Below are 15,019 nucleotides of genomic sequence, written 5' to 3' on the forward strand. Positions count from 1 at the left end.
TTTACCTCAATACTTTGTTATATACCCTTTCTTGGCAATGACAGAGGTCAAACGTTTTCTGTAAGTCTTCACAAGGTTTTCACACACTGTTGCTGGTATTTTGGCCCATTCCTCCATGCAGATCTCCTCTAGAGCAGTGATGTTTTGGGGCTCTTGCTGGGAAACACGGATTTTCAACTCCCTCCAATGATTTTATATAGGGTTGAGATCTGGAGACTGGCTAGGCCACTCCAGGACCTTGAAATGCTTCTTACGAAGCCACTCCTTCGTTGCCCGGTGGGTGTGTTTGGGATCATTGTCATGCTGAAAGACCCAGACACGTTTCATCTTCAATGCCCTTGCTGATGGAAGGAGATTTTCACTCAAAATCTCACAATACATGGCCCCATTCATTCTTCCCTTTATATGGATCAGTCGTCCTGGTCCCTTTGCAGAAAAACAGCCCCAAAGCATGATGTTTCCACCCCCATGCTTCACAGTAGGTATGGTGTTCTTTGGATGCAACTCAGCATTCTTTGTCCTCCAAACACGACGAGTTGAGTTTTTACCAAAAAGTTATATTTTGGTTTCATCTGACCACATGACATTCTCCCAATCTTCTTCTGGATCATCCAAATGCTCTCTAGCAAACTTCAGACGGGCCTGGACATGTACTGGTTTAAGCAGGGGGACACGTCTGGCACTGCAGGATTTGAGTCCCTGGCGGCGTAGTGTGTTACTGATGGTAGGCTTTGTTACTTTGGTCCCAGCTCTCTGCAGGTCATTCACTAGGTCCCCCTGTGTGGTTCTGGGATTTTTGCTCACCGTTCTTGTGATAATTTTGACCCCACGTGAGATCTTGCGTGGAGCCCCAGATCGAGGGAGATTATCAGTGGTCTTGTATGTCTTCCATTTCCTAATAATTGCTCCCACAGTTGATTTCTTCAAACCAAGCTGCTTACCTATTGCAGATTCAGTCTTCCCAGCATGGTGCAGGTCTACAATTTTGTTTCTGGTGTCCTTTGGCAGCTCTTTGGTCTTGGCCATAGTGGAGTTTGGAGTGTGACTGTTTGAGGTTGTGGACAGGTGTCTTTTACACTGATAACAAGTTCAAACAGGTGCCATTAATACAGGTAACGAGGACAGAGGCGCCTCAAAGAAGAAGTTACAGGTCTGTGAGAGCCAGAAATCTTGCTTGTTTGAAGGTGACCAAATACTTATTTTCCACCATAATTTGCAAATAAATTCATTACAAATCCTACAAATGTGATTTTCTGGATTTTTTTTCTCATTTTGTCTGTTATAGTTGAAGTGTACCTATGATGAAAATGACAGGCCTCTCATCTTTTTAAGTGGGAGAACTTGCACAATTGGTGGCTGACTAAATACTTTTTTGCCCCACAGTAACTGTCAGTCTACTAAATATACAAATAGGCCCTGCTATATTTCAACATGTAAATCAAATTCGCTAGCCAAAACTTGGAACTTTGTAGGCTGCATGTGCTGCACCAGAATCGCATGTTCTCTTCTGTTTTATCATGGTTTGCACGATGTGCGTAATTCCAGTCCATATAATACAATACAGTAATACCGTTCACACTCAAAAAACGATTAGCTAACTGGATCTAGTTTCATTTATTTACCCAAGAGAGCATAGGGTATAGCTAGCTAAATCTATGGGCTTTCGTGTTTTTCTGTCATGCGTCATGTGCAGTAGCCTATATCATATACAGCATGAATTGGATTATTGCACAATCATCTGGGCTTTTTTGGGCTTGGGCTCATAAATGTAGTTAATATAGGCCTCATAAAATCTATTTAATATATGACTCATCAGGCTCAGGTAGCATCAGGTTTGAATTTTCATGCTGACCCAAGCTCTAATCAAATCCAGACATATTTATGCACTTTATAATGCTTTTGAATTACACTTCGAGTTTTGGTGGGAAATAAGTGATTTATTCTATGGATGGAACGTTTGTAAAATACCAGGAAAATATTAAACCCTAACCCTGCTAGGCAAGGTTTCATATAAGGTAGGAGCAGGGCTGTTGCGGAGACCGCAGTAAAATTCCATGTGACAGTTGAGTCAAGATAATATCCTCTTATGCACTCCAGACATGCGTTGGTAGTACCCAACTTGCTAACGACCATCAGGTCACTGATGACCTGGTACTCAGGGCTCTATTGTCCCTCCATCAGGTCCTAATGGCCTGGATCTCATGGCTCTATTGTCCCTCCATGGTTCTCAGGGCTCTATTGTCCCTCCATCAGGTCCTAATGGCCTGGTTCTCAGGGCTCTATTGTCCCTCCATCAGGTCCTAATGGCCTGGTTCTCAGGGCTCTATTGTCCCTCTAACCACTGATATCAATTCAAATGCAATGGAAAAATCAAATCAAACCCATCAAAACAGTATCGTGCTTTCAAAACTCACCTCAGTGGGATTGATCAATTTGGTGAAAGGAGTTCAATTACAGGTTGAAACTGAGTGGAAAACATGGTCGTTGCAGATGTTGTTTCAAAGCCTGACAACGAAATAAACAGCGCTTTTAAGGTGTTTATTCATTCAAAAACGCCCACACACATATTAGAGCTTATGCATAGGCCTAAAATGATTGTGCGGTTATACATAGTCTACCGTAAACATTAAATAAACATTGGTACATAATTGGTCTAGCATATACTCTGGACTAGAGGTTGACCGATTATGATTTTTCAACGCCGATACCGACTATTGGAGGACCAAAAAAAAAACGATGCCGATTTTTTTTATTTGTAATAATGGACAATTAGAACAATACTGAACTTATTTTAACTTAATATAAAACATCAATAAAATCAATTTAGCCTCAAATAAATAATGAAACAAGTTCAATTTGGTTCAAAAACAAAGTGTTGGAGAAGAAAGTGGGGCAGCAGGGTAGCCTAGTGGTTAGAGCGATGGGCTAGTAACCGGAAGCTGACACGGTACAAATCTGTCGTTCTGCCCCTGAACAGCTTGCTAACTGTTCCTAGGCCGTCATTGAAAATAAGAATTTGTTCTTAACTGACTTGCCTAGTTAAATAAAGGTTTACATTTTTTTTTATATATTTTTTTTTTTTATGTGTGCCATGCAAAATATGCGCCATGTAAAAAAAAGCTAACGTTTAAGTTCCTTGCTCAGAACATGAGAACGTATGAAAGTTGGTGGTTCCTTTTAACATGAGACTTCAGTATTCCAAGGTAAGAGGTTTTAGGTTGTAGTTAATATAGTATTTATAGGACTATTTATCTCTATACCATTTGTATTTCATAAACCTTTGACTATTGGATGTTCTTATAGGCACTATAGTATTGACAGTGTAACAGTATAGCCCCCCCCCCCCCCCGGGCTCAAACCAGGAACACATAGACAACAGCCACACTCGAAGCATCGTTACCCATCGCTCCACAAAAGCCGTGGCCCTTACAGCGCAAGGGGAATAAACTACTCCAAATCTAAAAGCGAGTGACGTTTGAAACAGTATTAGCGCACACCCAGCTAACTAGCTAGCCATTTCACATTGGTTACACCAGCCATTAGGCTGATAGGCTTGAAGTCATAAACAGCGCTGTGCTTGCGAAGAGCTGCAGGCAAAACGCACATAAGTGCTGTTTGAATGAATGATTATGGGCCTGCTGCTGCTCAGTCAGACTGCTCTACCAAATCAGACTTAATTATAACATAATAACACACAGAAATACGATCCTTTGGTCATTAATATGATCGAATCCGGAAACTATCATTTCGAAAACAAAACGTTTATTATTTCAGTGAAATACGGAACCGTTCGGTATTTTATCTAACGGGTGGCATCCCTAAGTAATAAATATTCTTGTTACATTGCACAACCTTCAATGCATGGCATAATTCCGTAAAATTCTGGCAAATTAGTTCGCAATGAGCCAGGCAGCCCAAACTGTTGCATATACCCTGAGAAATTACAATTTCACCTGGTTAATATTGCCTGCTAAACTGGATCAGTATTTAAAACTAGTGATTATGATTGCTTGTTTTTTATAAGATAAGTTTAATGCTAGCTAGCAATTTACCATCTACTGCATTTGCATAACAGGCAGGCTACTCGTGGAGTGCAATGGTTAGAGCGTTGGACTAGTTAATTGTGCGGTTGCAAGATTGGATCCCCTGACCTGACAAGGTGAAAATCTGTCGTTCTGCCCCTCAACGAGGCAGTTAACCCACAGTTCCTCGGCAGTCATTGAAAATAAGAATGTGTTCTTAACTGACTTGCCTAGCTAAATAAAAATGTATTAAAAAAAAATGTTTAAATACAGATTTCCGATTGTTATGAAAACATGAAATCGGCTCTAATTAATCGGCCATTCCGATTAATCGGTCGACCTCTACTCTGAACTGTAGTATTATGCATACTGGACGGACTGGTTACCTATAGGCCTAGCCAATGCTGTTGGTTGTGCAGGGCGGCTTACAAAGTTAGCCTACAATTATAGTGAATTTGATTTTGAATATGCCTATTAACAGGGCATTTTTTTATATTTTCATAACGAATTGGCTGACATTACCTTTAGCTACAGAATATCTCACCATCGTGCATTTCCATCTCCTCTCTCGCCTTCATTCTTTATCGAGCATGCAGAGAGAGGGCCTGTCAACAGTTTTATTAAATATTTTTCTTTGTGATAACATGTTAACATGTCCCCGAACTATTTTCACTTGGTTTCTCAAATTAAGCACTGGGTACCTGCAGGAACAGGGTTAGAGAGCCTATGGCGCAATAACCTGTCGAGCAGCGTGAGGCTGCATGCTCCTTAAACAGTGGTTGATGCGTGGAGTGAAATAACCAGAGTAGCCTACCACGCATGACAGAAAAATAAACCAGCAGGAAAGTGGCATCCATTCGCTATTCAAGCGCATATGGACAATGTCTTTTTCCACCTGCCCCTGTTCATGCAAATTCTAAATCAAAACTAATTTAACATATTAGTGAAGAGTAGATTAAATTGAGAATGGTCTGATGGGTGGAAATACGATCACTTGATGAGAAAACAGCATGTTCAGCCTGAGTCAAGAAACAGCACAAGCTTTTTTTTTGCGACTTTCTCAAATCATCAATAGCCTGTAGTCGCACCATGGAGCCCATATACTGTATGTTTTAATTTCCAAAACAATCTAAGGTTTGTATCATTCACAACTAAATTTGCCAAATTACTCTATAAGACCTGATTCAAATGATTACTTTTATACTCAACATAGCCACTTCATGTGTGCACTCGCTGTAGAATGGGAAAAATATCCTTTCTATTTAAGTTCAAATAGACCTGCAGTATATTCTTCCTACTATAAAATCATATCATATAAAATAATGGCACGGGACTTAACTTCTTTGGGATAGAGGGCAGAATTTTCACTTTTGGATGAATAGCGTGCCCAGAGTGAACTGCCTCCTACTCAGTCCCAGATACTAATATATGCATATTATTATTAGTATTGGATAGAAACCACTGAAGTTTCTAAAACTGTTTGAATGATGTCTGTGAGTATAACAGAACTCATATGGCAGGCAAAAACCAGAGGAAAAATCCAAACAGGAAGTGGGATATCTGAGGTTTGTCGTTTTTAAACTCATCCCGAATATCAAATTCACAGTGGGATATGGGTTATTTTGCACTTCCTAAGGCTTCCACTCGATGTCAACTGTATTTAGAACGTTGTTTCAGGCTTCTCCTGTGAAGGGGGGCCGGATGGGAGCTGTTTGACTAAGGGGTCTGCCAGCAGCCTCGTTCTCAGTCACGTGCATTTCACATGAGAGGTATCTAGTTCCATTGCTTTTCTACAGACAATGGAATTCTCTGGTTGGAACATTAGGATATTTTTATCATAAATGTTTAATGAAGATTAATTCTATACTTAGTTTGACAAGTTTTTTCGACCTGTAATATAACTTTTTTAACTTTTCGTCCAACCTGAACTCGCTTTTGGATTTGTTTACCAAACACTAACAAAAGAAGCTATTTGGACATAAATGGACATAAATGATGGACATTATCGAACAAAACAAACATTTATTATGGAACTATGATTCCTGGGAGTGCATTTTGATGAAGATCATCAAATGTAAGTGAATATTTATGATGCTATTTATGACTAATGTTGACTGCGCAATATGGCGGATATTTCTTTTGGCTGATTTGTGCTCTGAGCGCAGTTCTCAGATAATGCTTTTTCCGTAAGTTTTAAAAAATCTGGCACAGCGGTTGCATTAACCTCTTGGGGATAGGGCTGTCTACTGCCCCCGCTGGAGTAATTGCGTGCCCATAGTAAACAATTTTTTTGTCAAAAGTTGCTAATATATGCAAATAAAAAATATTATTGAATAGAAAACACTCTAAAGCTTCTAAAACCGTTTAAATTATGTCTGTATGTAAAGCAGAACTCTCAGGGCAGTCATTCTCCCAAACTCTCTCTTGTCATCATAAAAGTTGGCCCAACTTTGACGTCATTGTCCCCACCCTTCCCAAGCAAGGTCTGTCTTCAGCGCGATCTCAGCTTTCAATGGGGCTTCTCATTGTGAGAGCGCTCACGAGAGTTTTGGCGGGCCGAAACCTTTCGGTCACGCGAAAAAACAGGTCACTTTTATGCGCGCTCTGCTCAGGTCCTGTCTTTTTTCCAAGATCGATTATACAATGCATGCGTTTCTGTTCGTCCTCACGATTGCTGTACACCTTTATAACATGTTAAAGCTTGATTATGAAGTTAGTTTGACAAGTTTAATCGACATAAAATATGTAAGTTCGACGTTTTGGTGCGCATCCACTTGACTTTTGGCTACATTTCAACCGAAATGTGTCGTGTTTGAGAACCGAAAGACACAGACTGCAAAACTAAACGCTGTTTTTGGTAAGTATAATTCCTTCCAGGTCTTCTGATGGAAGAACAGCAAAGGTAAGGGAATATTTATGTGGTAAATTTGGGTTTATGTGGACTCCAAGATAGAGGAGCCATAATGCTACTTTTTGAGCGCCGACTCATAGTATAGCCTAGTGAACGAAACCTGTAACGTTAAAAATAAATGTAACACAGCGATTGCATTCAGAAGAAGTGTATCTAACTATATATATATGTAGAACATGCATATTTAGTCAAAGTTTATGATGTGTATTCCTTGTTAGCTGACGTTATCTGCCGGAGCTATCGTCATTTCTCAGGACATTTGAGTAGCATTTTTTGAATGATGCATCATTGTAAACAGAGATTTATGGATATATATAGCATATTATTGAAAAAACATAAATGTACTGTGTAACATGTTATATTACTGTCATCTGATGAAGATTTCAAAAGGTTAGTGCATTATTTTTCTTTTAATCCTGCGTTTGTTGATTGTATATTTTTTTCAACTTGGCTATGCAAATTAGCTGTGTCTTCGGTGGTGGTTTGACATAAATATGTGCTATGTTTTCGCCGTAAAACATTTTAGAAATCTGACTTGCTGGGTAGATAAACAAGGTGTTTATCTTTCATTAGAGCCATTGGACTTGTTAATGTGTGGAGGTTAAATATTTTTGCGTTCCATGCGCCACCTTCCAGCTGAATGTGGGGGGGGGGGGGGGGTGTTCCAAAATTGGAACCCTAGTCCCCTTCTGGTTAAGGAGAAGTGTATCTAAAATGCCATGCATGAATTTTCATCAACATTTATAATGAGTATTTCTGTGAATTCATGTGGCTATGCAATATCACTGCATGTTTTGGAAACACTGAACATAACACGCCAATGTATAATAAGATATTTGGATATAAATATGAACACTACTGAACAAAACATACATGTATTGTGTAACATGAAGTCCTATGAGTGTCATCTGATGAAGATCATCAAAGGTTAGTGATGAATTTTATCTCTATTTGTGCTTTTTGTGACTCCTCTCTTTGGCTGGAAAAATGTCTGGGCTTTTCTGTGAGTTGGTGGTGACCTAACAATTGTTTGTGGAGCTTTCGCTGTAAAGCATTTTTGAAATCAGACACTGTGGATGGATTAACAAGAATTGTATCTTTAAAATGGTGCCTAATACTTGTATGTTTGAGAAATTTGATTTATGAGATTTCTGTTGATTTGTATTTGGCGCCCTTCAATTTACATTACATTTACATTTTAGTCATTTAGCAGACGCTCTTATCCAGAGCGACTTACAAATTGGTGCATTCACCTTATGACATCCAGTGGAACAGTCACTTTACAATAGTGCATCTAAATCTTAAAGGGGGGGGTGAGAGGGATTACTTATCCTATCCTAGGTATTCCTTAAAGAGGTATTCCGCTAGCAGTCCTAGACAGGTTAAATGTAGATGTTCCAAAGGGACGCATCAGCGGCTTGTATGTGTGGTGGCCTGGAGATGCTAACGTGTTTATGTTCATTAACAGTCAATTACTGTGAGACCGGTATTCTTTTGCATGAAAATAACTAGCTGACATTTCATGACTGCCACAGCCTCAGGTAAGAGCCCCAACTTCATTTCACACGAATACAAATAGCCTTACCTCAAGCACAGGCCCAGCCCCTAGAATAGTCCTCTCCACCCCGCTGGCGTAGCCCTTCTGGCTGAGGGCCGTCAGACAGTGGATGAGGAAGTTGGTGCTCTGGGTCTTCCCCGAGCCGCTCTCCCCAGAGATAACAATGCACTGGTTTACCCTCTTTCTTAGCATGGCGTAGTATGCCACGTCCGCAATGGCAAAGATGTGCGGCTCCAGTTTCCCCAGCTGGTGGTTCTCGTACATCTTGACATACTTGGGGTTGTAGATGGATAGGAACTTGAAGGGGTTGATTGCGATAAGGATAGACCCGGCGTAGGTGTAGATCTTTTTCTTGTGGAAGCGGTTGCGCAGGTTATCCAGGATGCTGCTCTCATTGAGTGACGGAAGGTTACACAGGTCGTCAAAGTCATCATGGCGTGGGGGGAGAAAGCCTCTGGCTGCTAGCTTCTGGGCCTCCTGCTCCTTGCAGAGAGCGGGGAGGTGGACGTAGTGGATGGTGCCGTCATGGTTCCTCTCCTGGAGGAGGAAGTAGAAACCTTCGCTCTGAAGGTGATGCTCCTGGGCCTTCCGTGGCCACAGTAGGACCCTCTGGACGGGGAGGTCCCAGGACTCCAGCACCCACTCCTCCCCGCCACACTCCTTCACCTCGGCAAGCACGTAGAGCCGCTTGGGGTCCAGGCCCAGGGCCAAGGCTGCGTCCTGGGTGACGGAAGCGGCTGTGGCCTCCTTGGGCACCTTGAGAGTGCAGCAAGATGGGCAGTCCGCTGAGAGCCGTGGGTAGACCTGCAGGTTGTAGGCCCGTCCATCTTGGCTAGGTGCTCCGCATTCGCCATCTTTGACACTCATTCTGGGCTAGGTGGAGTTACCTAAGCATGCCGTCTGCACTGACTGCTGTTCTCTCACCACCCAGCACCTGGGGATCAAAGGAGAACAAATGTTTTTTTCTGAGACAGTTATACATTAAAGCTCAAAAGCTGAAAAAAAGAATGTCACAGCAGAGCTTAGTTGCAGGGAGCTGACTGAAAGCAACAAGAGCTGTGATGTTAACTGTTAGCCACATGCACGCTAAAAGTGCCTGTGCCAAACGACCCTGTATTGGATCAAGTCTTCAATTAAGAAAATAGTTTTGAAAGACATTCAGCTATTACAGATAGTGGATGTTTCCCATTTGGGCATTGCCGTCTCGCAAAGGTCTAAACAGTTTGCCACAACGGCATTACGCCTGCGTTTCAAAATGCTAACAAATGGGTTGGTTTTTAAACAAAGACTCACAGACCAGTGTGTGAACTGCAAACTGCTATTTGTCTTTGACTAAGAAGCTGAGGAGTGGAAATGTGACTCGCATCACTGCACATACGCAGGCTATTGAAAAGGTGGTTCTAATTTAGTGGATTAGAAAAAGCTTTCAACTATTTAAATGAAGCAATGTAGGCTTCACTACAATTAAGGGAATTCTAAATCCTTCCCTCTACTTAATACTTGAGTAATATTACAATAACACTTTTCCACAGCATAGCATAGGCCTTTCACAGAGGATGATGCTTAGTCCATCAGTGCAGATTAATGTGACATGCTCAATTGCATGATTACTTGAAGGAAACTGTGGTACAGCCGTTTTATTAGGGTGTATGGACGTTCACAAACGGCCCGGGCCTACATTGAGGGCAGGGACCAAGCTTTGGATGTGTCACGTTCCGGTTATCACTGAGCTCAAAGTGAACCGGTGTTTGATTTACCCACACTAGTCTATCGTGTGCGTAAAGTTGAGTTAAGACATTTATTCTCCTGCAAGTGCGCACTAAAGCTGTGGTTAGAGCATTAGTTTGATGCAGACTTAATCTCCTCACTTCACGTAAGAAGCCCATCTCTATGATTAGCCTACAAGAAAGCCACATGTGGTGGTATAAACAGAAACACCCATAGAAACAGACAGTAAACAAACTAAACCATAGAGTAGAGCAAGGGTTATTTTTCAGCCTGGGACCCAAATGAGAAATTCTGTGATTTCCTGGCACCCAAACATATGAAAATATGCAACTATACGTAAATATCAGTACGTCATTGGCCTTATGCCTAAAACAAATGCAATATAGACAAAAACAAATGACCCATTTAAAATAGCTATTCATGTTTATTTTTCCCCTTTAAAAAAACTTACATATCTGTCTAAGTTTGAACTGTTGCTGTTAAAATACAATAAATAATTGTAATTCTGAACTGGAACAAAATTATGGCTAACATCACACAGATTTATATTAGAACACACACACACACAGTTTGAGATAGTGCAACCCTAAGTAACAGAACAGACAAATTGATCAGGCCTACTGTACATCTTACTGTAGAAAGTATTGTTGAATAAAAGTCTAGGTATAAATGTTTTATTAAGGTGATACAGCCTCAGCAGAAGTCAGGGTATTCATACTTCTTGCGCTTTGCAGAGCAATGCAAAGCTGCTGTCAAGGAAGTGAGTGTTTTCTACAAGATGTATCTCCCCCACCTACCATCAATGAATCATGTCAATGCAGAGCAATACAGAGCCCTCCACATTGTTACAACATTTGGGAGGCGAATCGGCATGGAGCTCGATTTGGCATCGAGGCTCCACAATTGCCTCACGCCCGCCATATGGAGCATTCAACCACATTTTCAGATCAAGTATAAATTGGCTTTTAGTCTCGGCCTCCGCAATGGATTAGTTCACTGACATGCGCGCCAATATACAGTACCAGTCAAAAGTTTGGACACACCTACTCATTCAAGAGTTTTCCTTTATTTTTTACTATTTTCTACATTGTAGAATAATAGTAAAGACATCAAAACTATGAAATAACACATATGGAATCATGTGGTAGCCAAAAAAGTGTTTACAAATCAAAATATATTTAATATGAGATTCTCCAGTATTTATGCTGCAGTAGTTTATGTGTCAGGGGGCTAGGGTCAGTTTGTTATATCTGGAGTACTTCTCCTGTCCTATCCGGTCCTGTGTGAATTTAAGTATGCTCTCTCTTATTCTCTTTCTTTCTTTCTCTCTCTCGGAGGACCTGAGCCCTAGGACCATGCCTCAGGACTGACTACCTGACATGATGACTTCTTGCTGTCCCCAGTCCACCTGGCCGTGCTGCTGCTCCAGTTTAAACTGTTCTGCCTGTGATTATTATTATTAGACCATATTTGACCATTTATGAACATTTGAACATCTTGGCCATGTTCTGTTATAATCTCCACCCGGCACAGCCAGAAGAGGACTGGCCACCCCACATAGCCTGGTTCCTCTCTAGGTTCCTCTCTAGGTTTCTTCCTAGGTTTTGGCCTTTCTAGGGAGTTTTTCCTAGCCACCGTGCTTCTACACCTGCATTGCTTGCAGTTTGGGGTTTTCAGTTGGGTTTCTGTACAGCACTTTTAGATATCAGCTGATGTAAGAAGGGCTATATAAATAAATTTGATTTGATTCAATGTAGCCAATCTTTGCCTTGATGACAGCTTTGCACACACACAAAAGTTTGGGTCACATAGGAATGTCCTTGTTTTTGAAAGAAAAGCACATTTTTAGTCCATTAAAATAAAATAGATCAGAAATCGGGTGAAGACATTGTTAATGTTGTAAATTACTATTGTAGCAGGAAACAGCTGATTTTTAATGGAATATCTACATTGGTGTACAGAGGCCCATTATCAGCAACCATCACTCCTGTGTTCCAATGTTACATTGTGTTAGCTAATCCAAGTTTATCATTTTAGAAGGCTAATTGATCATTAGAAAACCCTTTTGCAATTATGTTAGCACAGCTGAAAACTGTTGTGGTGATTAAAGCAGCAATAAAACTGGCCTTCTTTAGACTAGTTGAGGATCTGGAGCATCAGCATTTGTGGGTTCGATTACAGGCTCAAAATGGCCAGAAACAAAACTTTCTTCTGAAACTCGTCAGTCTATTCTTGTTCTGAGAAATGAAAGCTATTCCATGTGAGAAATTGCCAAGAAACTGAAGATCTCATACAATGATGTGTACTACTCCCTTCACATAACAGCGCAAACTGTCTCTAACCAGAATAGAAAGAGGAGTGGGAGGCCCCAGTACACAACTGAGCAAGAGGACAAGTAAATTAGAGTATCTAGTTTGGGGAACAGACGCCTCACAAGTCCTCAACTGGCAGCTTCATTAAATAGTACCCTCAAAACACCAGTCCCAAAGTCAACAGTGAAGAGGTGACTCCGGGATGCTGGCCTTTAAAAATGGGCAAAGAAAGTGCTTTTCTTTCAAAAACAAGGACATTTCTAAGTGACCCCAAACTTTTGAAAGGTAGTGATTGTATATAAATAATTGTATTTGTTTCTGCTCGACTAAAACAATCTTAGTCGACCAACAGCCTAATGACCAAACAATCAACTAATTGCGGCGAGAGCGACTAAGTAGACCATACCAAGGGGCAAGGGCTGTACAACCAAAAACTGTTTATTAAAAGGTGATACTTCGGTGTTTTTGCAATGAGGCACTTTGTCTCCTTCCCCAGAGGCAGATTAACTTGTGGATACCATTTTGATGTCTCTGTTTCCAGTATGAAGGTTAGCGGTAGTTTCGCAAGCCAATGCTAACATCACTGACATTCATGTTTTAAATCATAGGAAATCTTACATTGAAAAAGTACTGCCATTCAAGTTTTAGTTTTGTGTCACAGTCCATATGTCTGGTGTACAAGAATAGGACTAATGTTTACAGATATTCCCTGTTTCTCAGGTTTGCCTGCATCTAGAACCCAGGCTCAAATCTCCCTGACTGTAGGCTACATACGATTTACACACATGGGATATACAGATTTTCCACTATAAGAGGATTGTTCTGTTGTCAGACGCCCATGCCGTTACTTGTTTGTAATCATCACTACAATAGCGGCACATGATAGGCCTACTCTAAAAATAGCACCCCACAGAAACGTTACTGTTAGCAGCAAAGAACTCTTCACCTCGGCATCTGCATCCGAGTTGAACACTAACAAAAACAGACAGACAGACACACACTTCAACTTCCCATTCATGGATGATTCAACTTCCACCTTGGCAGAGCTCCAGTAACACTACAATATGGACCCTAAAACATATTCAATTAGCAGAAAGAGTGCAGAGACTGTTCAGGCTGTAAACTCAAGGATATGAGTGATTTCCTGAGAGAAGTGAAACTAACCGTCTCAAGCTTTTGGCAGCTTTTCATGGTTGACCGCCAAAGAAACTCAAAGCAAGAGTCACATGATCGACATAAAAACGCAATGTTGCCTTGGACCAGATGAGACTGGCATGCTTTATTAAGCTGTTGCTAATGAGACATTTGATTCTGCCTCAAACCCAGAGTAGGGCTTTGACTGTCTTGGAATTTAAGGTCACAATACACGGTCACCTACATGACTTAGGGGATTGGTGAATAAACTTAAAAAGAAACACATGGTTTTTCACTATTACCATTACATTATCAGTAACATTATTATTATTCAAGTTATTACCTCTAAATATTAGTATAGTATACAAATGAAGAAATGTCTAATTGGAGAGGAATCCCACCCCCCCCAAAAAAAGTACAGATTCTGATTTTGACCCACTAAATCATTTCACACCAAGTCCAATGCATTTTTCCACTCCACTTTTCTGAACAACTGAACACAGAATAACTTCACCAACGCTGCTGTGGTCATTCTCTGTGGCAATATGTTGTTCAGAGAGGATGCAGTAATGAGAGAAATCATACACTCGTGGAAAAATAACAAGGCATGCATCCTATAGGATGAATCATGAACGGAGCTTGGCTAGGTTTCATTCAGTTGACCTTCCAACAAGAAAAAGTTTTGTTTCTGATTAAAGAGATGAAGTCCAGACAAGCCTACTTTAAGAAACTTTCTGAAAACTTGAAATCGGCCATTCCAATGAATCGGTCGACCTCTTTTGTGTGTATGTGTGTGTGTGTGTGTGTGTGTGTGTGTGTGTGTGTGTGTATGTATGCATGTATGCATGTATGTATGCAGAGGTCACCCGATTAAGATTTTTCAACGCCTAAAACTACTTCCGGGTTGGAGCGAGCGGTCGCATCCGCATTTCGGTCCGCAGGTAGAATAACTTTTCATTACATTTCATTATAGTACAACGGTTTGATTTGTCTAATCTTAGAAATTTCTTCTTAGCTAGCTACATAGCAGTCTTTGTATCAAAGATAATTGCGTAATTATCGTATTTCGTCGTCCTAACGTAGTCTACACTGCTATATGCCCGGCAGCTAGCCAGCTAGCTAACGTCCACCGTCTACAGTCTACCGAATAGCAGCACTGTAGAAACTATTACACTCAACTGAACGACTTGATTAGTGTAGTGTTAGCTAGCTACATAGTTGTCTTTGCTGTCTTCGTATCCAAGATAATTGTGTAGTTTAGAGTGTGTAGTCTTAGAGTGATTATCTTAATTTACCGAGGTTAGCTAGCCAGCTATTTGTCATCCTTAACGTAGGAGACACTGCTAGCTAGCCA

At 40.8% G+C, this 15,019-nt stretch overlaps 1 protein-coding gene across 8 annotated transcripts in view; it reads right to left on the reverse strand.

The window, feature by feature from the left end:
* The window catches only part of LOC123998601 (unconventional myosin-IXb-like), a 128,711-nt gene that overhangs the window by 76,062 nt on the left and 37,630 nt on the right, over window positions 1–15,019 (reverse strand). For all 8 annotated transcript variants that reach the window (XM_046303615.1, XM_046303632.1, XM_046303623.1 and 5 more), the window contains exon 2: window positions 8,519–9,425. In XM_046303615.1, coding sequence (XP_046159571.1) covers window positions 8,519–9,358 — 840 coding nt within the window. In that variant the 5' untranslated portion in view covers window positions 9,359–9,425. The remainder of the gene's footprint in view (window positions 1–8,518; window positions 9,426–15,019) is intronic.

This window comes from Oncorhynchus gorbuscha, linkage group LG02, assembly GCF_021184085.1.
Source record: "Oncorhynchus gorbuscha isolate QuinsamMale2020 ecotype Even-year linkage group LG02, OgorEven_v1.0, whole genome shotgun sequence".
NCBI classification, from domain to species: domain Eukaryota; kingdom Metazoa; phylum Chordata; class Actinopteri; order Salmoniformes; family Salmonidae; genus Oncorhynchus; species Oncorhynchus gorbuscha.